Genomic DNA, 23,613 nt, shown 5'->3' with positions numbered 1-23,613 from the left:
TGGTCCAAATAGTGAGTTCCAGGCAAGCCTGTCTCAAAAGAGGAGGGAGAGAAAAACTTAACAAAAGCAAAACTGTCCAGCAGGGGAAACGGCCCCATCACTAATCATCCAGTGATTACAAGTCAGAACCGTTAGATATGTCACCTCGCTCCATAGAAACAGCCGTTATCCAAAGCACTGAAGACAGCGTGAGCTGCTGCAGATGTGGAGAAAAGGGAGTCTCCGCCCAGTGATAGAGGACGTGCCATGGTAGAAATGAATATGGAGTTTCCCCAAACTACCCCAACTCTCCCACCTTCCGGTACATACACCAGATGTGACGTCACTGTGGGACTGATGGGAGGGACATCTGCACCCCGTGCTCCTCCTAGCACTTTTACAGCCACTGGGGAACACAGGCCACCTAGAGTCTGCACAAATGGGTAGACCAAGTGTAGTCGATACACAACGTGGAACAGTAGTCACCTGTGAGAAGAGAGTCAAGTCCACTAGCTCCAGAAAAATAAAACTAAATCAGCAAGCGGAGCCAGTGAGAAAGCCTGTCTCAGGGAGGCAAGGTGTGTGAGGAATGACACCCATGGCTGACCTCTGACCCCCACACACACCCGCAGCTATCTACTGGGTCCTTCAGAAGCCTACATTTCACACGATCCCCAGAGGGCTGAAAGATGAGAACGTGTTCTTACCCCAGTTTTGCAGAATAGGAAACAAGACTCCAAGGGAAATACTGTCTTGTCTAAGGTCAGCTGCTAACCAAGACAACACCTCCCCGTCTGCAGCCCTCCTGTGAGGTGTTCTGTTCCCCCCTGTCAGAGCCAACGAGAACCACATACAGCAGATGTCCCTCGCTGGTTGACTTTGGGTCAGCCTGGTGTTTATTTCTAGATAGTTCTGCGCACATGCACATCCTGACATTGTCAGCCTCCATTACACAAAGCAGGCCTTTTCCTGCGCCCCTGGGAGGAAGGCTCTTCTGCAATGCAGGGACAGGATCTAACTAGAATGTTGTCCTACAACAGACACCCCTGCCATCCATGGGACTAGTCCTTTAGTGTCTCCCAGTCCCAGTTAAAACCTTTCCCTGGACAGCCTCCTCCCGGCCCTTCAGTCTTCACAAGTTCAACTGATCCAAATAGAATGGAGTTCTCACCTACTCCTGGGTAGTTCGCATCTGGGAAGCACAACACAATGTCTGGTATAATTGCCTGGGCCAACCTCCTTTCCCAGGCAAGCTTGGGTGACACTGAATTCCAGAGATGAGATTTGTACCTAATGTTCCCATTTCAGCTAAAAGGCTGGAGGCCTCCCGAAAGTGCCATTTTGTTGTTGTTTTGTTTTGGGGGTTGTTTATTTATTTTATAACTATAAAATCACAGTAACTATCTTCAGACACACCAGAAGAGGACATCAGATCTTCTTACAGATGGTTGTGAGCCACCATGTGGTTGCTGGGAATTGAACTCAGGACCTCTGGAAGAGCAGTCAGTGCTCTTAACCGCTGAGCCACCTCTCTAGCCCTAGAGTGCCATTTAAATAAGGGCATCTTCTCTCTGTCATCCAGTCATGCTCAGGAGCATTGGTTCCTCAATGTGAAATTATACAGTGGAAAACTGGCAGCTGTTCTTCTTTTCCCTGAAGTCTATGTGCATTTGTGGTGGGTGTGTGGGTGTGTGGGTGTGTGTGTGTGTGTGTGTGTGTGTGTGTACATGCACATGCATGATGTGCTTGCATGTATGTGAGAGAGTATTCTCTAATTCCAGCATCAGCTAAGACTATTCTCGTTGCTTCACATGGACATGCAGACACACGAGTGAGTGCTTGTGTATGCACACATGCTCGCATGCCTGCCCACTGAGCATCTTCTTCAGTCCTCCCCAGGACTGAAAGCAAACATCCTGAAAGGCAAACATGGAGACTGGTCACATTCACAGACACAAACTCCTCTCACTTTTCCCCCTCAGCGGCTCACACTGCCTCTGGGTTGGCCTCAGTCTTATTTCATCTATACACGAACTCAGTTTAAAAACCCTTGGGTCACTTTATTCCCTAAAAAGTCCTGAGAAACACAGCAGAAGGTCCGTGAGCTCCTGCAGGGAAGTGTTTGGGTTCTAGGGTGTAGTCCTGGCTGAAGCATCACACATGAGCTAGCTAAGTGATCGAGGCAGAAAGCCTGTTCAGACCAGGGAGAGCAGGTTGAAGGCAGATGAAGAACAGCGCCTGGGACAACAGTAACGGTTGTGGGGCTGGGAACAGAGACTCTAGCACCCTCAGGCCACAGGGACAGCCACCACCTCCACTGTGTGGGCCATCCCTGCCACACTAACAGAAATACTCTGCAGGAAGATCAAACATACCTTTTGGGAGACATTAGAGAAATGACTGACCCTGGAGGAGCCAAATCCAGGTGGCGAGGACGGACTCCCAGACCCACCACCCACCTGTCAGCACCGAGCAGGCAGCTCACCCACCCAGGCAGCCAGTCCCTTCTGCCCCCCAAGGTGTGGATGAACATGGCTCCCAGATTGGGAAGCCCTGGCAGGCCACAGCCACTCTGTAGACAGTCCTGAGGATTACCAAACCTCCTACTTCCTCAGGCTAAGTCATCTGGCTCTCATTTAATTGCTCCCACATTCTGGGGCTTAGAACATATGTTTGAAAGCTGTGTGCCTAAGGGTCAGAGAGCAAAATAATGGTGGAACCAGGCTTAGGGGTGGAGGCACCATGTGCTCAACTGGTGGGACAGGAACTAGTTTCACTCTCTAAGCAGGGAGCCCTGGAGGGCCTAAGCCATGCCCCCTTCCCAAGCCATCTCTTGAGTTACCCACTTGCTACAGATCACAGAATCTGCCTCCAGCAGCTCTGCGAGCCCAGTAAACTATATAACAAAGTCACGAGCAAAGGGTTTAGCAGAGATGCTAAGCCCAACAGGCAGCTCCTGCCTTTCTCTGTAATGCCTGTTTGAGTGTGTGGACCTGCCAGACACTGAGCTGGGCATCAGGGGTAGCTGTCAGACGTCAGTCACTCCAGGAAAGGCAGAGGAGGAAGCTGCCCTTAATCGGAATGGGCCGGTCCCTTGGGGCATGTACAGGAGGAAGGGCTTGGGGCAGGCACATGGGCAGGTGCAGAGGTGATTACTGAGTCTTTCCGGTGGCGTTTGTCTTCCCTGGAAGACAGGAAGCAAGGTCAACCATTGTAAGTTCAGGATCTATGCTGTCCATGCCTAGTTTGACCCCAATCTAGACTTAGGGGAAACACGGCCTCTATATCACCACCGGTGGGAGTATTAGTATATCCACTCTCCATGCAAAAATCCTGACCATCTCTCCTACCTTTCTGAACATCCTCTCCCACCATTTCATCGGTCCAAAAGTCCTATCTCTCCTCTTTGACAAGCATCTACAGATTCGGAACCTCTTCCACTGCCACTGCTGGGACCTTCCAGGGACATCTGCAGAGCACCCCAGTGTCTACTCTGGTCCCTCTTGCAGCCTTTGTCCATATTGAATCCTTCAGTGACCCCTGGCTGCCCATAGCATCGAGCCCTCCACACTCCACAGCATGCAAACAGACCTTGTGCGTGCCTGGTTTTCCCTTCTCTGCTCCCCTCCCCCCATCTCAGGAAAAGCCCAGAGATTTAGAAGCGAGCCCCAACTCTGCCTTTCCCTATTCTGCCCCTGATTTTCTCTCCCTGCTCCCAGACCCAGCCGAGCCCCTTCCTGGGCAGGCTAGGATTGCCCCCCACCCCCACAACATCCTCAGAGTTTCCTGTGCTTCTCAGAGTTCTGTTTTATTCCTAAGTGTCTGTTGAAGAAAGCAGTCTGCTAGGTGAGGCTCTTCACACTGGTCCTCACTATTGAGTCCTTTCCTTCCCCACAAGGCTCCAGCTCACTGTTGGCTATGCAGGTTTACACCCCTTATTCCAGTACCTGCCAAGGGATGCCTGTGTGCAGCCTCGTCCTACAGGGTGGGGTCTGAGGTGTAATGGGAACAGGGACGTTACTGGTTTGGTGGAAGCATGCATGCATTTGTGACAGGCACATTGCTTTGGAGAGTTGAGAGAGCATCTTCCAAGATACCCTGCCCCTTAACTGGCTCTAGCCATCCTTTGGCATCCATGAGACCCGCCAATGCTGAAGTCCCTTATATAAAAATGACTATATTTGCATATAACTTACACACATCCTCTCAGATGCATTAAATCATCTCCAAGTGCCTTATACAATGTAAATGATATGCAAATCGTTGTTATGCTTAAAAAATAATGACAACAGCCTGTACAGTATAGGCCCAATTTTTTTCAAGTAGTGTGTGTATGTCTGTGTCTGTGTCTGTGTCTGTGTCTGTGTCTGTGTGTCTGTGTCTGTTTGTCTGTGTCTGTGTGTCTGTGTGTATGTGTGTGTGTGTGTCTGTGTGTGTGTGTGTGTGTGTGTGTGTTTGTGTCTGTGTGTGTGTGTGTGTGTATGTGTGTGTGTGTCTCTCTGTGTGTGTGTATGTACAGGAGTGTAGTTGTTATATGTTTATGTATGCATATATATGTTCAGAAGACGGCAGAGTCACCATCAGTTATCTTATGTGGCTAGGCCTCATCAGAATCTCCACCACAATTTCTATGCCAGCGATTCTCAACCAGTATGTCACAACCCCTCTGGGGGCAACAGATCACTATCCTCCTGCATATCAGACATTTACATTATGACACATAATTGTAACACAGTTACAATTATGAGGTACCAACCACCACGGGAGGAGCTGTTTTAAAGGGTCTCAGCACTAGGGAGGTTGAGAACCCCGCTCTATACTGTTCTTTTCATCTCCTTGTGCACACCTAACCCCAGAGCTGGGCTGTGGCAACCCACGCAGCTCTGCCCAACCATATACACTGCATGCCTTCATCCTAACCCTTCCCTACAGCCAACACACTTTCTCCTCTTTATCTCCCTCCTCTGTGATGAAACCCAAAAACCTGCTCACTGGAAAGCAAAATCTAACTCAGATTTAGCTTTTCAGAATGTAACAGGCATGAACACCAACCAGTCTCATGAGCTGAACACGTGAACCCACGCATGTGAGATCCATCATTGCCCCCGACACAGCCACCCAGGCCCCTCTGAGGACAAACATATCTCATCTTGGTTCTGTGGCTCACCCTTGTTTGCAGGGCCATTGTAGGCAATGCTCTGAGCCCCACTGAGGCCTGGGGTTGATGAGATGGGCAGTGGCCAGGGCTGTGCTGAGGATGGGGAGGGAACCTTCCATGCTGATGGCGGCTCTTCTCTTGTGTTTTGCAGGTCCTCCAGTAAGTGTCTCAGATCGTGCTGTGCTCCTCAAAGATAAGACATTTATTTGGTTGTCTCTATAACTTCAACTCCCATGAAAGTGACTTTTGGTTTAAAAAAAAAAAGAAAGAATGCTTTAAAAACAAAAAGGTTGGGGGTGTAGCTCAATAGGTCGCGTGCCTTGCCTGGGATGTACAAGCTCTGGATATGATCCCCAGTAACATATAAAACCCTGTGTAACTATATACACCTATAATCCCAGCATTTGGGAAGTGAAGGCAGGAAGAGAGTGGCCAGCCTTGGCTGCATAGGGAGACTGAGGCTAGCCTGGGCTATGTGAGAACCTGTCTCAGAAATAAACAAACAAAAACGGATCCATCCCAGACAGAAGCTTCTCTCATACACTAGAACATTCTAGACCAGCTTTTCAAGAGAGCTCATATGAATCTAGTGACTCCTCCCCCAAATCTTTGGTTCAGCTTTGTGGACCAAAAAAATGTAAGTGCCAGCCTATGTCTCCGAATCTTTCCGTACCCACTGATAATTTTTTAATTTTTTTTAATCTCCCGTGCTTTGGCGAAAGGCATCAGCCAGTAGCTCCAAGACAAAATTGAGCTTCAACACTGGATCCTGGAGTTCCTTTTTCTTCTTAGCCAGCTTGTCTTGCTCCCAGCTGGGACTTCTTGAGCCTGGCTGGCTGGCAGAGGTGTTGAGGCAGCACCAGAAGTAAAAATGTCACTGCATTTGAGAGGGTGTGAAGGGGCTCAGAGAGGCTCCGCCTTGGCCAGACGGCAGCTGCTTTGAAGGCAGCGGCTCAGTGGCCCTGGGAATCCCCCTTTCTCCGGGTTATGGATGTATCTGCCTTTGATTCCTCTTGGCGGACTTTCAGGGCTAGATAAATCCCTGTGCACCATTCAAGCAGCACACGGACAGTCAACTGAAGCCAAAATTAACCTTCCAAAAGAATTCTTTTCAGATGAGCCATTTTGCTTCTGATTTCTACGTCCATGATTCACGTGCTCCCGCCTCCCCCATCAGCACCCTTCAGAATCTGGCTTCTCTGTGCATGTAGCATCAGTTTGAGCCAACGGAAAGTCAGGCCAACAAAAATGTGTAGGGTTTTGGCCACAAGTGAACTTCCTGGTAGAGTGTTCCTGGAGGCCCCTTGGAGGCAGCTTGTACAAACTTGTGGGAATGCAAAATGGGAAGACTAAGGAAACACAGAGACTAAGGCATGGTTTTGTATCTGGCTCGGTTGTTAAAATATTAAATGGGTTAAGTAAGCAGGAATTCTTTAAGCTACCACTGCAAGGGGCTTGAAGGGATAGGGGGATACCCATGTGTGGGGCACAGTGTCAGGTAGCTGTCAGTGACCTTAAGCAGGCCTAACCTGAGCTGGGGACAGAAAGACAGCCAGTAGCAGTGCATGTCTCCCCATCTGTAGCTTCCAGAACCTTCTCAGCTTGATCTAGTCCAATAGAAGCAAGGATGAGCTGAGAGCATCCTGCAGATCCTGTGAAAAGGACATTGTCAGTCCCTGGCTTGGTCATAATGGTTGTGACACCTCCTTCCAGCCCTCTGTGACCACATGTTCTCTGTCTTAGGCCAGGATTGATGGAGGGGTGACACGTGTGGGTGTAGTACCTTGGTGCCTCTGATGAAGGCCCACAGCCCCTCCCCCATGGCTGCTGACAAGAGAAGGTGGTTGTCCTTCTGACTCACCAGGAACCCGGCCTCCCCCACTGACCCAGCACACTGCAACCAGCAATGTTAGCCCCCTGGAAACTAGTGCAAAAAGCAGCAGGGGGAGGGATGTGGCTGGATAGACCTATAAGCATTGCCGTATGGTTTTCTGCCCAAACTCTGATTGTTAATGGCTTATTAATTACCACAGGGGCAATCAGGACGAGATGGCTACCCGGTAATTTGACATTTATTTATTTTTTTGTTCTCTCTCTGCCGCCTCCTCCTCCTCCTCTTAATCCGACATTCTTCTCGTGAACCTTGGCATTCTCCTCCAGAATCTTGACTGAACTGTCGCGCTCTGCCTTCTTCCTCCTGTGCTGGGCCATTTCATTCTACAAAAGGATCAATGCACACTCTGGGTAGACCCCAGCCTCCCAGGCAAAGCAAAGAGACTACCAGAAAACAGCTTTCCTTCCAGCCTAGCATATCTGCTGAGTTGCAAGCCTTGGCCCGGTGGAGTCATGCCCTCCTGAAGGACACTCCTGTACCAATACCTACGGTCAGGGACACCCTATGATCTTACCACTCAGAATGAGGGAGCTAGTTCGTTCCAGTCTGGTCTTTATGGTATGAGTGCCTCAAAAAAACAAGTTAGCTTGTGTTTGGGGTTAATGTCCCTACACAAGTCAAATGAGTGTTGTATCAGAGACAAGAAGTTAGGGTGACCCTGCTGCCTCCTGCACCTTGCCAAGGTTAAGGAAGAAGACAGTAGCTTCCAGAAGAACAGATGTCCTAGAACAATGAGGGAGCAAGCAGCTATGGTGAGACATACATAGCTCAGGAGGCCTACCATGAGTTTGAGGCCAGCCTGATCTATATAGTAAGATTTTGCCTCATCAAAAAAAAAAAAAAAGGAAGTGGGGAAAGGAGATTAGTGTGACACCCATAGAACAGAGTTCAGGGTGTCTGTCAGATGTGGGGGTTTGTTCCGTGTCTTCAGGTAGGAGGATGCAGGAGGGAAATGGTGGCTGGCTCAGAGAGCTGTCTCAGTCAGAACTGGCTGGCAGTGGTGATGTAGTCCTTGGTCCCGCAGGGCTTACATCCCGGGAGACTGAGGAAAGCAGTCTAGCCTAGAGTATCAGAGAGACCTGGGCTTGATTCCAGACCTACAGCTCCATAGCTTGGTGACCCCAGGAAGGCACACACACCCTCACTGAGCCTTAATTTCCTCCTCTGTGAATGAGATAACTAAGTCCTCAAACAAAGTATGAGAATTGAGACTAAATGAAATGCACGAGGTGACAATTCTGCATAAATTACAAAATGGGTCACATATAGCTCTCCAGGATTCAATAGGACCTTCTGCACACATTGATCTTGAGCCCAAAGCAGAGCTATGCTAGGTCCAGGCCCCTTTGGAGTCTCCTGGGTAGGTGAGGCAGTCTGACCTCTCAGGCTAGAACAGTGGGGCTCTGCATGAAGTGTGACTGAAATGTGACAGCTCACAGAGCAAATCCTACCTGACCCAGAACTCCTTCCTGACTAGAGAAGGGTTGAGCCCTCATTCCGACTCTTCCACACAGTATCAAGGGTCCTGGGGCTTTTGCTGAGGTCTATCCCCACTTGGATATTCCTAGCTTGGAAAGACTCATTCTAGCAAAAAACTCTAAGTCCTAGGGGACTTGGACTTGTGCCTTCCTGGGGTCACCAAGCTATGGAGCTGTAGGTCTTAAATCAAGCCCAGGTCTCCCAACATGTGTTGCCCATTGTCAATTGCAAATACCATAGATAGATAGATAGATAGATAGATAGATAGATAGATAGATAGATAAATAGATATATAAAATTTTTACAGTACCTACTCCATCCAATTTCCCAACCCATCCTGGCTAGAAACAGCATGCTGCAGAGCCTTGTGGTCCCCTCCCACCTCCCCCACACCCCCTGTCTTAGTTAGGGTTTCACTGCTGTGAACAGACACCATGACCAAGGCAACTCTTATAAGGATAGCATTTAATTGGGACTGGCTTACAGGTTCAGAGGTTTAATCCATTATCATCAAGGTGGGAGCATGGCAGAATCAAAGGCAGGCATGGTGCAGGGAGAGCTGAGAGTTCTATATCTTCATCTGAAGACTGACTTCCAGGCAGCTAGGATGAGGGTCTTAAAGGCCACGCCCATAGTGACATATCTACTCCAACAAGGCCACAAACAGTGCCACTCCCTAGGCCAAGCATACACAAACCATCACACACATACCTCACACCCCTTCCCAGTCAGGATCAGAGAGCAGATAGGAAGCTGCAGCCCCCTGCATGGCCAGATGCATGCGAGAGTATCTTAGCCCATAGCACTTAGCTACCCAGGAAGAATCAGATCCACACTCCAAGCCCTGGCCCCACCGATGCTATGCTGTGGCTCCACTGCAAAAATCACAGCAAACTTCTGAATGCTGAGCCTCTCTCTGCACATGCAAGGCCCAAAGGGAATGGGAAGTTTCTGCTGTTTTACAGTGAGCAGACACTGACCCAGCAGCCCTGTGCCCTGGCTGAGAGCAGCAGAGCCATCGGCTGGCAGTGGAAGTCATTTTATTCCTGCATAAGGGGCAGGGACATGTTCTAAACAGTTACCAGGCAGTCTGCAAAGGCCTCTTCTCTCTCGGCGCCTCTCAGCCCTACTTTCTTCCCAGATCAAGGACAGGAGAGGGATGGCAGGAAACTAAGCTAGAGGTTAAACTGCAGGTCTGAATCCATCTCTGCCACTGGCTGGGGTAGGAAGCCCCACCCTCAAGTGTCCCTAAACCTCAGGCTCCTTCCAGCCAGTGGAGATGTCAGAAGTCCTTTCCTCAGGGACCTGGGGTTCCAGCGAATGGAGACGCACAGGGAACACCGATGACATGCCTGTCACAGCCAACCAATGTCATCTGAGGGGACCATCAGGGATTGTGGGGATCAAATGTAGAATAGAGACAGATGTCTAGCTCCAAGCTTAGCCCACAGGGGGATCTATGAGTTCCGGGATGGGGGCAGGAATAAGGAGGCACGTGACAGGAGCTCCAGAGTCCCTGTATCCTGATGTAGGTAATGTCTCTAGGAAGGAGATCAGTGAAGGCCCAGCAGGCCAACTGTCCCCACTTCCCGTTTGCAAGCCTGAAGCAACCGCCCTGAGGCCTTGAAACAGTTCCTCAGGTCACTGAGGTAAGCTGTGTCCAGTGAGGGGACAAACGGGGACTGTAGCCCTTGGTCGCCTTCTGCCAGCTGGTGTATGAACGTGTGTCTATATTTCAGCACCTGAGCCATATGAGGAGGGGGTCCCTGCTGCGAGAACGAAAACAGTTCAAGCCAGGAAGAGGCTGGGCTGTGTGGGCTACTTGTCCCTGTAGGATCTGAGTTAAACTCTAGTTTCTTGGCTTATGGGAAGCAAGCACTTCAGGCAGGCCCTCAGCCTACTGTCAGTTACCCATGGCTCCCATGGGGTCCGCACGACTGCCCAGTGCTATGCTTTATTCATGTGTTGGAAGAGACCACTAACATGCAAGCTTCTATGACTATGAGCAATTACAGATTTACAGATAATTTTTGTGGGGTGCTGGGGAGTTGAACCCAGGGCTTCATGCATAATAGGTAACTGCTGTATCACTGAGCCACAGCCCCATCCCAACGTAGAACTCACGTGTGCATACACATCTGCACAGGCACACTCACCCTGCATGAACACGTAGAGGCCAGAGATGGACAGATTTCAATTGTCTTCCCCTTTTAATCCTATCTGCCCTGCCACAGCCACCACCACCAAAAAGAGAGAGGGAGGGAGAGAGGGAGGGAGGGAGGAAAGGAGGGAGGGAAAGGAGGAAAGAGGGAAAGAAGGAAGGAAGAAGAAAGGAAGGAAAAGAAGGGAGAGAAAGAAAGAGAAAGAGGAGGAGGAGGGAGAGGGGGAGGGGGAGGGGGAGAGAGAGAGAGAGAGAGGGAGAGAGAGAAGAAGGAAGAAAGAAACATATTTTTTGAAGCAGGGTCTCTCACTGAAACTAGAGCTCACCATTTTGGCTGGATTGTCTGGCCAGGAAACTCTAGGTATCAGTTTGTCCCTTCCCCCACCCTCTGGGCCCCAGTGCTGACATTGTAAGTACATGCCACCATGTCTGGCTTTTACTTGGGTGCTGGAGACCCAAATTCAGGTCTTCATGCTTGCCCAGCAAGTACTTTGCCTACTGAGCCATCTTTGAAGCCTCCAAGATAAAACTTTCATGATGAGGCTAGAGCTCAGTGGGTGGACTGCTCACATAGCATGCATACAGCTCACACCCCACAAACCTGGAGCGCTGGTCTACAGCTGTAATACCAACACTTGGGAAGTAGAGGCAGGAGGGTTTGGAGTTCAAAGTCATCTTTGGCTACATATTGAGGCTGAGGTCAGCCTGGGCTACATGAAGCCCCATCTCAAAAACAAATAAAACTGTTCTAACGCAGCGGCTCAGCAGTTAAGAGCACTCTTGTTCTTCTGGCGGCCTAGGTTTGGTTCCCGGCGTGTCCATGGTGGCTTGCGATCACGTAACTCCAGTTCCAGAGGCTCCATTCTCCACTTCTGACCTCCACGGGCATCAGGCACCCACACATACAAACACACAAAACTCTCATATACTTAAAATAAAATAAATGTCAAAAAATGATTTAAATACATAATTTTTTTTTAGAATGGAAAAGAAGGGCCAGAAAGATAGCTCAGTGGATAAAGGCACTTTCCATGCAAACCTGACTCCTGGAATTCCATGTAAAAGGTGGAATGAGAGAGCCGACTCCACAAAGCTGGAGTACATACCATACACACACCGTGGTGTGCGTGCCTGCACACATATACATATGGACAGTCACACATAGATAGATAGATAGATAGATAGATAGATAGATAGATAGATAGATAGATAGATAGATAGATGGATGGATGGATGGATGGATGGATGGATGGATGGATAGATGGATAGATAGATAGATAGATAGATAGATAGATAGATAGATAGATAGATAGATAGATAGATAGATAGATAGATAGATAGATATGATGGTGTAATAAGAAATGTAATGAAGAAATAAATGAGGAAACCCTTCTAATCTGCTCAGCCTACAGCCAAGCATTTGGACAGAAACCCAGCGTTGAGACCGATTGGTTTTAGGAACAGCTGTTTCACTGCTGCAGCTTAGTGTTGGTGTTTTTGTTTGAGGGAATCTTAGAAGCAGTGTTTACTTTGTTGGCAAACTCCAGGATCGGGGTGGGGTAGGGGAGCGATTTTCTTTTTCCCATTGAACCAGACTCTCAGCAGTTCCTAGGGGGAAGAAAGAACAGGCAAGCTGGAGCGAAGGGCTGTGATGGGATCCCCGGCCTGTGCTGTCTGCGTTCACTCCACCTCTCCCTGCCCCCACACCCCCAGCTGAAATGAAGTCCACATGTGCAGCCCATGGAGTGGCTAAGGGACAGGGGCAACAGGGGCCACCCACATCTGTGAGGCAGGTTATGTATGGACTAAAGGGAGTCAGAGCTGACGGGGCTCTGGGGTCACTGTCTCCATGCCCTTCCTGAACAGAGGCTGTCTGTCCTTCATGTCCCCAAGGGCTTGTTAATAGGACCTTACTGTTGCAATAAATGCATGGTCGTGTCTATTGTAAAACATTAGGAAAGTAGAGAAAGGCAACCAAAGGGGGGAGAGCCATCCTCCTCCTACCATCCACAGACAATGGCTCACTATTTTCATGTTCTTTTAACATTTTTACACGCAGCTTTGTTCGCATACTTCCACTATAATAAAAAAAAAACAAGGCTCTAGGAACACACTTTTCTCTCTCTCACTTGAAATATCATGAGACACTCCCACATCATTAAAAACTGTTACAAGATGTAATGGCTACATAGTATCTGATCACATGTATCATTTTATATAGCCAGTCTCTAAGTTATGCTATTTATATGGACAATTTTTCATCCTTACACTCAACATCCTGGGAGTAAGTAAAGGCTTATTTCTGTGATTATCTCCATACAATAAATGTCTATAAGTTGGATTGTTGCACCAAAGGGTTTGCACATGTTGAAGGCTTTTGATGTGCGTTGCCAAATTGCCCTCTGGGAGGCCGCTCTCATTTACATTCCCACCAACAGAGCACGAATGCGGCATGTTTCTCCAACTCTGGCCAACTGTGGGTATTATCATACTCTTAATTTATTTCAATATGATAAGTTTTAAATATATATCTATATGTATGTGTCTTGTTTCAATTTAGGGTGTATTTTCATTACAAGTTCTCTTTTTTTGATGCTTTTTGTTTTGTTTTTCACTGTATAACCCTTGCTGTCCTGAAACTCACACTGTAGACCAAATTAGTCTCAAACTCACAGAAATCTTCCTGCCTCTACCTCCCTAATGCTGGAATTAAAGGCCTGGCTAGAAGTCTCAAGAAACCTGACCTGTTTGTTAAAGTTTGTGTTTGCCTGGCACCTAGTGGTGAAATTTGGAATTGCAAGTATAGAGTTTGGACCTGATTGGGGCAAAGAAACAAGCAGTCATCTCGCACTCACTGATCAATCAGCAGAGGGGGTGTTCTGAGCACTGAACTTTGTGAATCAACAATGCGGGATGCAAAAGACCCACAGGCAAGGTATTTCAGAATTTAGGGGAATTGATCAGATTGTATGTGTCAAAATGTTTCGGCATCTCATAAATAGGCTTGATATCATGCCTTGTGCTCCACACAGGGAAGGCACACAGGCAAATCAGCCCCAGTCACGGTCTTAAATAGCTGGGGATGGGAGAGAGAGATCATCTGGACACAGTGGAGTCGTCCTGAAAGTGTCTCTCTCACACATCCCTTTTTTTCATCTTGAAGATGTACCGAGCTTCTAAAGTGACAATGACTTGTCTGTCACTCAGGGCTTAATCTCATCTCCACTTCTCACCCTTTACACAAAAACACAAGAATAGGCCTTCTTTGCCTTTCTTCTTTAGACTTTTCATGTTCTTCACCCTCAGTGTGGAGCTTCCATGGCTCTCTGGCTTCCTACCTGCCTTTGGGAGGAATACGGGGAATGTACCAGGAAGATAACAAAGGAGGGTGAGGTGAGGGTGCTGGGGGGGGTGGGATCCATAGATCGTTCTGTGATTTGGATCTAATATTCAAGAAGGACGGAATGACCTTTGAACTGAGACTTCCGTGACAAGATGCAGAGATCTGAGGGGCAGGTGAGTACTCTCCGCAGAGGAAAACAGACGAGGGTACAGGTCATGGAGTTTAGAGCAAGCTTCCTATGTCAAGAGCCATCTGAGGCAAGAATGGGAAGAAGGAGAAAGCAAGTGACAGAGAGAGGGTGGAAGGAGGAAAGGTGTCGGGGGGCTGGAGAGATAGTCCAGCAGTAATGGCTGCTTTTGCAAAGGACCTGGATTAAGTTCCCAGTATAAGACAGCTCACAACCCCCTATAACTCCAGTGTTAGGGCATCTTCTGGCTTCCATGGGCCCATAACATGGTGCACATAAACTTATACAGGTGCACACATACACATAAGTAAAAAATAAATCTTAAAAAGGAGGAGGAGTGTGGTGATCCCATCCAGGGGCTACATGATGTAGGCCCTTGTAGATTGGCAGTGGGGAACAAAGATTCCCCAAGCCCCATGCTGCCTGAACCCTCACAGTGCACCCTCTAAGCTATCAGTATCCCCTGAAGCGACTTCTGGCCCCCACACACGTGCATGCAAATGAGAGTGAGAGGGGGGGGGAAGGCTTATGTAGCTCACAGTCCTGGAGGCTCAGAGTCGATGACTGGGGCAGGGCCTTGGTCCAGCTTCTCTTCCATGAGCTCTCAGCAGCAAGCATGGGGGCCCGGCTCCCACCTCTATGGATCCTGCCGGGGCCCTGTTGTTCCTTGTTCTTCGCCATCTCTGTTCAACCTTGCTCTGCTTAGAAATCAGCTCCATCTACACAGCATTTCCAAACCCTGTTCTGCTCTCTCAGACAGATCCCCTAGCTTCTGCACTGTTCGTGTTCCCTGTGCACACTGTGGAGGTAGCTCCTCCATCTTCCACACCTATTGTGTAAGGGACAACATTCCATGCCAAGCAGGCACAGGCAGTATATGCACAAAGGGAAAGACCAAGTCACACAGTGTGGCCCCGTGTGTTCAGAGTTATTGAGCAGTGGGCTGGGAGAGGAGAGAGATGCTGAGTGTAGCCCGGTCAGACCCTGTACCCACCTTCCAGATGAGACTGGAGCTCTGCAAGTCCCTGCAGAGTTCTGGGCAGGTCTGTGTGGGTTGACCCTCTCTGAGCCAAAACTCTGAAATATCTCCAATCAGAAGCCTGTGATGTCAACAGGATGCCACAAGTGGAAAAATCCTACATCCGACCTGTGACAGTCACAGCACAGGTGTAGGGGCTGGGGAGGTGGCTCAGTGGTCAGAGAGCGTGGGAAGCAGAGTTCCGATTCCCAGAACTCTCAGAAATGCCCGCTGACTGCAGTAGGCCAGCTGCAATCCTAGCTTCAGAAGGTAGAGACAGAATCGCCAGGGCAAGCTGGCTATCCAGACCAGCCACAGTGGTGGGCTCTGCGGTTCCCTTAAGAGACTGCCTCGGTGAATGAAGGAAAAGAAGGACCTAGAATGATTGCTTCTCAACATCAACCTTGGGCCTACACATACACATGCATGCACACACATACACGTGCATGCACACACAGACACGTGCATGCACACACAGACACATTCATGCACACACAGACACATTCATGCACACACAGACACATTCATGCACACACAGACACATACACACGCACACACACATATACATGCATGCATGCACACACACATACACATGCATGTACCCACATACACATGCATATACACACATACACATGCATGCATGCACACACATACACATGCATACACACAGACACATGCATGCACACACACAGAAATAGAGAGACAGAGACAGACAGAGAGATAACTCGTAACACCATGACACATATCTCTAATCCAGGTCCTTGGGAGGCTAAAGCAGGAAGATCACAAATTTGAGGACAGCCTGGGCTACACAGAGACTCCCAGGCCAGCTTAGACTATGAGACTCTGTCTCAAAACACCAAAAATTAAATTATAAATATAAAATAAGATTACCTTTGAGCTCTATGTGTAAAATATATATGAGCCCTGTGTGAATTTCATTTAGAATCAAGTCCTGTCTTGGTTATCTGATTATGTGCATACAAATGCTCCGTGTAGCCCAGGCTGGCCTTGAATTTCCTGCATAGCAAAGATGACCTTGAATCCCTGGTCTCCCTGCCTTCTCCATCTTGCAAGTACTAGGATTACAGACATTTGCCACTGAGCCTGCCAGAGTGTGTGTCTGTGTGTGTGTGTGTGTGTGTGTGTGTGTGTGTGTGTGTGTGTGTGTCTCTGTGTCTGTGTGTGTGTCTGTGTGTGTGTGGTGTGGGTGTGTGTCTGTGTCTGTGTGTGTGGTGTGTGTGTCTCTATGTCTGTGTGTGTCTGTGTGTGTGGTGTGTGTGTCTCTATGTCTGTGTGTGTCTGTGTGTGTGGTGTGGGTGTCTGTGTCTGTGTGTGGTGTAGGTGTCTATGTCTGTGTGTCTATGTGAGTGTGTGGTGTGTGTGTCTGTGTCTGTGTGTGTGATGTGGGTGTCTGTGTGTGTGTGTCTGTGTCTGTGTGAGTGTGTGGTGTGTGTGTCTGTGTCTGTGTGTGTGGTGTGGATGTCTGTGTCTATGTGTGGTGTAGGTGTCTGTGTCTGTGTCTGTGTGTGTGTGTGTGTCTGTGTGTGTGTGTCTGTGTCTGTGTGAGTGTGTGGTGTGTGTCTGTGTGTGTGGTGTGGGTGTCTGTGTGTGTGTTTGTGTGTGGTGTGTGTATCTCTGTGTGTGTGTGCGTGTATGTGTGTGTGTGTGTTTAGCAGTACTAGAAATTGAAAATAGATTTTAATTGCACACTAGGCAGTCTTCCACTGCGCTCTACCTCCAGCCTCCGGAAACACTTCTGATGACCAGCATTTTAAATAATGTTTTCCTCCCACCACATGTTTTAAAGGTCTCCTGGTTTTGAGGCAGAGGCAGAAGGAAGGAGGAATCTCACCAGGAGAAGTCTACAGTAGTTTATTGACAAAGCTAGAGTTGAAAACTGAGATAGAAGAGTTGCCAGGAAATGAGGCTCAGCCTGAGCAAAAACCTTCTGTTAGGATCTGGGGCCTGCTATATGGCTCAGCAGCTAAAGGTGCTTGCTGCAAAGCCAGCCCACTAAGTTCACTCTCCAGGACCCTGACCTTCAAGTAATTACCACGACACTCTCAACCCGCACAACACACAATAAATAAACACAATAAAAATTTTTAATGAGGAATCAGATCTTCATGGGGCATGAGGCAGGTCCCCCTGGAATCAGAAACCCTCACGCAGGCATCTCCCAGGACCGAGCACCACCCACAGGCCCCGTCTGGTTAAACTCACAGTACCCAGGGAGGCAGGACCTGCAAAGCCTCCAACATCAGTCAGGCATCGACAGCTGAGGTCCCAAAGGACAGAATAAGCTCGGGGCTGAAATGTGGTCTTCGAGACAGGGCCCCAGCCTGGGACCAATTTCCAAGTGAATAACTCAATTGGACTGTTTGGAATTAATCAGGCGAACCAAAAAAAAAAAAAAAAAAGCCATGACCACCACACACTCTGACGCTTCCTTACGCTCTTCCAGTTCAAAAACAGCTTTGATTGTAAAAATGTAATTAGTTAAATGATTCATCTGTAATACCCCCAAATTCATATGCTTTCTTAAATTCTAACATTCCCTGGCTCACTCCCATCTGACCCCTGCGGGGCAGCTCCCAGCCCCCAAGATGCTGGGCAGAGGGAGGAGGGGTGAACACCCACTTCCTGAGTCCCCCATAATAGTCCCCAGATTGGAACCTCAAAGACAGAGCCAGCTGAGCTTGCAGAAGAGGTCCTCCATACGGGCTTCCTCCCCAGCCTTCCCCCAGGCGGCGGAACAAAACAGGTACTTCTTCAGTCCTGCCACGGTCGGGGTCTGGCTCTCCATTCCTCAGTTTCCCATCATGTCGCGTGTGAGGCAGCCAAGGAAAGAGAGATGACCACAGGCAGTCATGGGGCCTGCGCTTTGGGTCCGCTGCTCAGGTTCCAGGGCCGCACACCCTCTCCTGTTTCTGCACCTTCCTGGTACAGGGGCCTCCTGCCCACAGGTCACTATGGAAGAGGAAACAGTGCCACAAGAGACCAGCAGAGGAGGATGGGCCGTCTGCTTACTGGCTGCCAGCAACCAGCCATGGAGTGGTACCTGCAGACTGGCTGCTGGCTGGCACCTCTCCTTTCACCACACACAGCCTACTGCGTGGAGGAGCCTGTTCACAGACATGAACTGGGCCAAGTCATAAAAAGACTGGGAGAGAAGACAGTATGTGAGCAGGAAGCTGTTCCTGCAGCCTCCCATGACTGGAGAAAGAATGAGTTTGGGGTCCTCATAGACTGTGCGATCTCAGGCATATCTCACTCCTCATAGATATTATGTTCTTTGCATCCCTGGTAGCAATTAGGAGATCCAAGTGGATGGTTCCTGGGAGCTCCAGGACTGGGCACTCATACCGGGTTCAGTGAATGACAGTTCCTGTCGCTATATAATCATTCAGTCCAGCAGGGGGAGCCCTTGAGGCTAGCAAGCTTTGCCTGGGTGAGCATACTAAGTACAGAGCCTCTAGCGCTGTGACACCAGGGCAGGAGTTGGCTTTCACTAGCAGATAACAAACCAAGGGCGCCCCCTAGTGCTCACCGGTGTTCAGACACCGGGGCTGGTGGGAAATTGGACCTTTCGTTCATGGAATCACTGTCATGTGTAAACATTGTTCAACAACTGTTTATTCTCAGCTCAGGGCAGTTTGGCATTTTACAGGTAGTAGCAAGAAATCCATCCTAGAAGCCTACGACTGATCCACAAGTCACCTCAGCTCCAGCTTCACATTAGGCTGTGGTCAGTGTCAGGAGGGTTTAGTAGCTGTGAGCACCTACCTGCAAACCCACATCAGGCGGGAGACGGGGCTGCAGCCTCAGGGAAGGGAGGTGTGATATAAGAACAAAAACTGAAGTAGGAGGCTTGGAATGTAGCTGACTTTGTAGCCTGGGTGCCTAATATAAATAAGGCCTTGGGTTCTATGGGGATCCTTCCTTTTTTTTTTTTTTTTGGAAAAGATTTACTTATTTATTTATTTATTTATTTATTTAATGTATGTGAGTACATTGTAGCTGTACAGATGGTTGTGAGCCTTCATGTGGTTGTTGGGAATTGAATTTTTAGGACCTCTGTTCCCTCTGGTCAACCCCGCTCATTCCCGTTGGCCTGGCTCACTTAGTCCCTGCTTGCTCTGGCCCAAAGATTTATTTATTATTATACATAAATACACAGCTGTCTTCAGATGCACCAGATGAAGGTGTCAGTTTTCATTATGGGTAGTTGTGAGTCACCATGTGGTTGCTGGGATTTGAACTCAGGACCTTCGGAAGAGCAGTCAGTGCTCTTACCCACTGAGCCATCTTGCCAGCCCTATGGGAATAATTCCTACGCCACATAGAAAAAAACAGGCATGAAAGCCAGGCAGTGGTGGTGTGTGCCTTTAATTCCAATACTTGGGAGATAGATCTCTGAGTTCAAGGTCAGCCTGGTCTACAGAGCAAGTTCCAGGACTGCTAGGGCTACACAGAGAACCCTGTCTCAAAAGAACACAAGCAAACAAACAAAAAACAGGCATTATGGTACTCACCTAAGCTATGTGAAACCCTTCCTCAACACAGAAAAGCGACTAGCAAACACCTTTCATCTCAGCCATAAACAGGCAGATCACTGAGTTTGAAGCCAGCCTGATCTACAGAGTGAGTCCTGGGTCAACCAGGACTCACTGTCTCAGTGAGACCCTGTGAGACCCTGTCTCAAAGAAAAAGAAAAGCCAAAAAACAAGCATAAGCCAGGTGGGTGCTGACAAAAGTGAGGTTCAGAAGCCCCCACCCCCAGACAGAGTCAGGCTGATAAGGAGCACTCGGTTGAGGCAGCCAGCCTCACTAAGGAGTCAACTGCTCCCTTCCTCTGATGTCTTAGTCTCAGGAGAGCCATCCTGCCCGCTCCACTTCTCTATCCAAAGGACACAAGCATCCAAGAAGAAATGGGCAGCTTGTTCTTGAGGTCTAAGGACAGGGGCGTAGCCAACATGTCATCCCATTCCTTGTCTGTCTGTTCAGAAAATCAGGGATGGACACGATCGATAGAAGAGGCTGGTCTGGGAGGGAGGCGAGTTGTGCTCAGGAGTACAGAAGGACCAAAGAGACCGTTCAGCTCCTGAAACGTGAGCTCACATGCATCACCTAATAAAGAAAAATAATATCATAATATAAAAATTATATATCATAAGAATATAACAATTATATTTGTATATGATTAATATTGTTAATTTATATTTTAAGTTAGAATTTAATTCCTTTATATATTTTTATATTAATTATGTAATTAGTATACATAAGAATTATAGTTTTATATAACAGTATTTAGAATATATAAATAAATATAAGAACTAGAAACCTGCCAACAGGAAAGCGTACGAACTGGGGCGTGGGCTAGGTGGACTGGGTGGGTCTGAATGAAGTCCTGCACATCAGCCCATGCAGGGCAATCCTCACAGCAGATCCAAGAAAAGCTGGGAACCTAACTTTGCTGTGTACTTTAGAGCCATACAGTTTGCAACCTTGTTGCTGGTGGTGTTACTTTTTATGCCTATGTTGTCTACAGAAATCAAGAAAGATCCGTGCTGCAGCTCGGGGTAGGAGAGCTGGGGTGGGAGGGAGGGAGGCCTGTGGTGCACTGCCTCGTGTGAATCAGTCCTGCACACAAAAGAAGGAGGGAGGGCAGCCTAGGAGATCCTGCGTGAGTAGGCAGGGAGAAGAGAAACAGGTACCCCCATCAGACCACAGACAAAGCAGGGGCTCTGCTCGTGAACCAGGAGGTGCAGAACACACAGAGCCTCCGTCAACTATGAGCTATCTCTGTCACTGGTCCCTGGATCCACAGTAGAGTCCGAGTCACACAGCAGGCTGCTTGGTGCTGAAAGGATGCCCCAGCCTGTGTACTATGTCCAGTGCTCCCTGGCACACAAGCATCTCAGACAGGCACAGCTCAACTCCCCAGTCTCAAACTCCACTCTCCCACACCCACTGGGAATCAAGGCCCTTTATTCCCTCTCCCCGAAGAGGGGCAATTTTTCCTGATACCTGACAAGGTAATCGTGTTCCTCTGCACCAAATACCAGGAAAGGGTGAATAAGTAATTTAAGCAGATATTTGGGATCAGTTCAAAGGCTTAGTCCTTTAAATACCTCCTCTTCCAGCCATTGTGTTTGATGGGGACATAGATGTAATTGCTTCCAGCCAACACGGGCCACTCACTGAGCAAGCCCTCGCCACGAAATAGAAGCCAGCTGCTTCCATGGCTCAGAGTGTCACGGCTGAAAGAGGCCCAGGCCAAGGGTTGCACACCCGTGCCCCTACACCCAGCGGGTCACTCTCCCAGGCAGCCAGCGGATGTGAAGCAAAAGGAAAGAGTGGAGCAAGGGCCCTCGGGCCGTAACCCTGAGAAGGCAGTGCAGGCCTGGGAGGGCAAGAGCATGTCCCAGGGGCTGGGAAGCCTTCCTGCTTTTCTAGACAATTCCAAAGTCTGTGTAGTGAAGTGAACTGTCCAGTTTTGTTTTTGTTTTTGTTTTCAACATGGCTGCTAATTTGGTTGGTTTGAGGGTTTTTGTTGTGGTAGTGGGTTTTGTTTTTATTTTTTAACCTTGTGGTTGATACTTGACAAAACCTCTAGCTTTTGACATTGCACAATGATGTCATCATCTGTACATCTAATACTTATTTGTGTGGGGGGGTGGGGGGGAAGGGAGGGGAAGAGGGAGAGAGAGAGAGAGAGAGAGAGAGAGAGAGAGAGAGAGAGAGAGAGAGAAACTATGCATGCTATGTCTTCCTATGGAGATGAGCAGACAATTCCATTTTCAGTAGTCAGTTCTTGCCTTGCACCATGTAGGTTCCAGGAATTGAACTTGGGTTGTCAGGCTTGGCTGCAAGCACCTTTACCCTCTGAGCCATCTCACCAGCCCTCAACTGTACATCTATTGCAAAGGTCACACTTGGGAATGATGTGATCAACTCATAAACACAATACAAAAAAAAAACTAATAGTTTAAATAAGTTTACAATGTTATACCTGGCTGCATTCATAGCTGCCCTCAGCTTCGTGCCACTTGACACACCTGTGTGTCTTGAGCTTGCTACGACTTGGGGTACAGAGGCTACTCGGCAAAGCACCCAGACCTAGGGTCTCTGGAAAGAGCAGCAGGCCACAAGCAGGGCACAAACCACAGCTGGACCTCCACACTGAGACCCTTTCTTCCCTTGCCCTGGGGCAGGGAACTCAAGTTTGGGAAATAGTTTCAAAACAGACTAGAACTGTAGTCCATGTGTATGCAAACAGCCAGGTCTGAGAAATCAGAACCATATGGGGCTGACCTGCCTGGAGGGGCCTGCCCCCTACTCCCACCCGCTGGCCAGCCCTATAGAAGGCTGGGACAAGACTCACAGAGCCTTCATAGAGGAATGCACACTTCCCCGGCTGGGATCTCAGACCCCACCAGCCTTGTAATTTGATGAATCGTCAACATCTGGGGCTTAATTACTAGGCCCTGAACTGATAATCCTGGTAAGCCCCCTCATCCAGGGGCCCCCCAACCCAGTGCATTTTGAGGGCTCCATTTCCCCAGCAGGAGCTGTCAGCATTAATTACAGTTAGAAAGCAAGACAGTCCCCCAGCTCGGGTTGGGTGGAGTGGTTCTGTATGCATCTAAACATTGCTGGTTTGTTGGTTTGGCTTTTTCCTGCCCATCTCAGGGAAGGTGAGGCCGGGTAAGAAGGACCCACTCAACCTAGACAGAGTGATACATACCCACAATCCTAGCAGTGGGAGATGCAGGCATGAGCATCAAGAGTTCAAGGCCAATATCTGCCTGTCTCAAAAAAAAAAAAAAAAAGGCCGGTCGTGGTAGCGCACACCTTTAATCCCAGCACTTGGGAGGCAGAGGCAGGCGGATTTCTGAATTCGAGGCCAGCCTGGTCTACAAACTGAGCTCCAGGACAGCCAGAGCTATAAAGAGAAACCCTGTCTTGAAAAAAAACCAAAAAAAAAAAAAAAAAAAAAAAAAAAGGCCAGGGAGATAGTCCAGCGAGTAAAGTCACTCACTGTCAAGCCTGAAGACCAGAGTTCAATCCCCAAAACACACAAACTGGAAGGAGACAGCTGATGCCCAAATGTCGGACTCTGAACCCCATATGTGTGCACGCACACTCACACAAATAAATAAATACATTTTTAAAAATCCAAGAAGGACCACCAGGCAGTGGTGGCACACACCTTTAATCCCAGCACTCAGGAGGCAGAGGCAGGTGAACCTTTTGAGTTCAAAGCCAACCTGGTCTACAGAGTGAATTCCAGGAGAGCCAAGGCTACACAGAGAAACCCTGTCTTGAGAAGAAAACTACAAAGGACCAACTCTGAGATAACCCCCTCCCCACTGCCTTCATCCTTGC

General features: G+C 48.7%; 1 protein-coding gene across 1 annotated transcript in view; it reads left to right on the top strand.

The window, feature by feature from the left end:
* The window catches only part of Col23a1 (collagen type XXIII alpha 1 chain), a 286,567-nt gene that overhangs the window by 223,282 nt on the left and 39,672 nt on the right, over positions 1-23,613 (top strand). The window contains exons 4-5 of the mRNA XM_021177066.3: positions 5,289-5,296; positions 7,171-7,197. Of these exons, the coding sequence (XP_021032725.1) occupies positions 5,289-5,296; positions 7,171-7,197 (35 nt within the window). The remainder of the gene's footprint in view (positions 1-5,288; positions 5,297-7,170; positions 7,198-23,613) is intronic.

This window comes from Mus caroli, unplaced genomic scaffold (assembly GCF_978045245.1).
Source record: "Mus caroli unplaced genomic scaffold, Mus_caroli_1 scaffold_13, whole genome shotgun sequence".
Classification (NCBI taxonomy): domain Eukaryota; kingdom Metazoa; phylum Chordata; class Mammalia; order Rodentia; family Muridae; genus Mus; species Mus caroli.
This window is presented reverse-complemented; position numbering and strand designations above follow the sequence as displayed.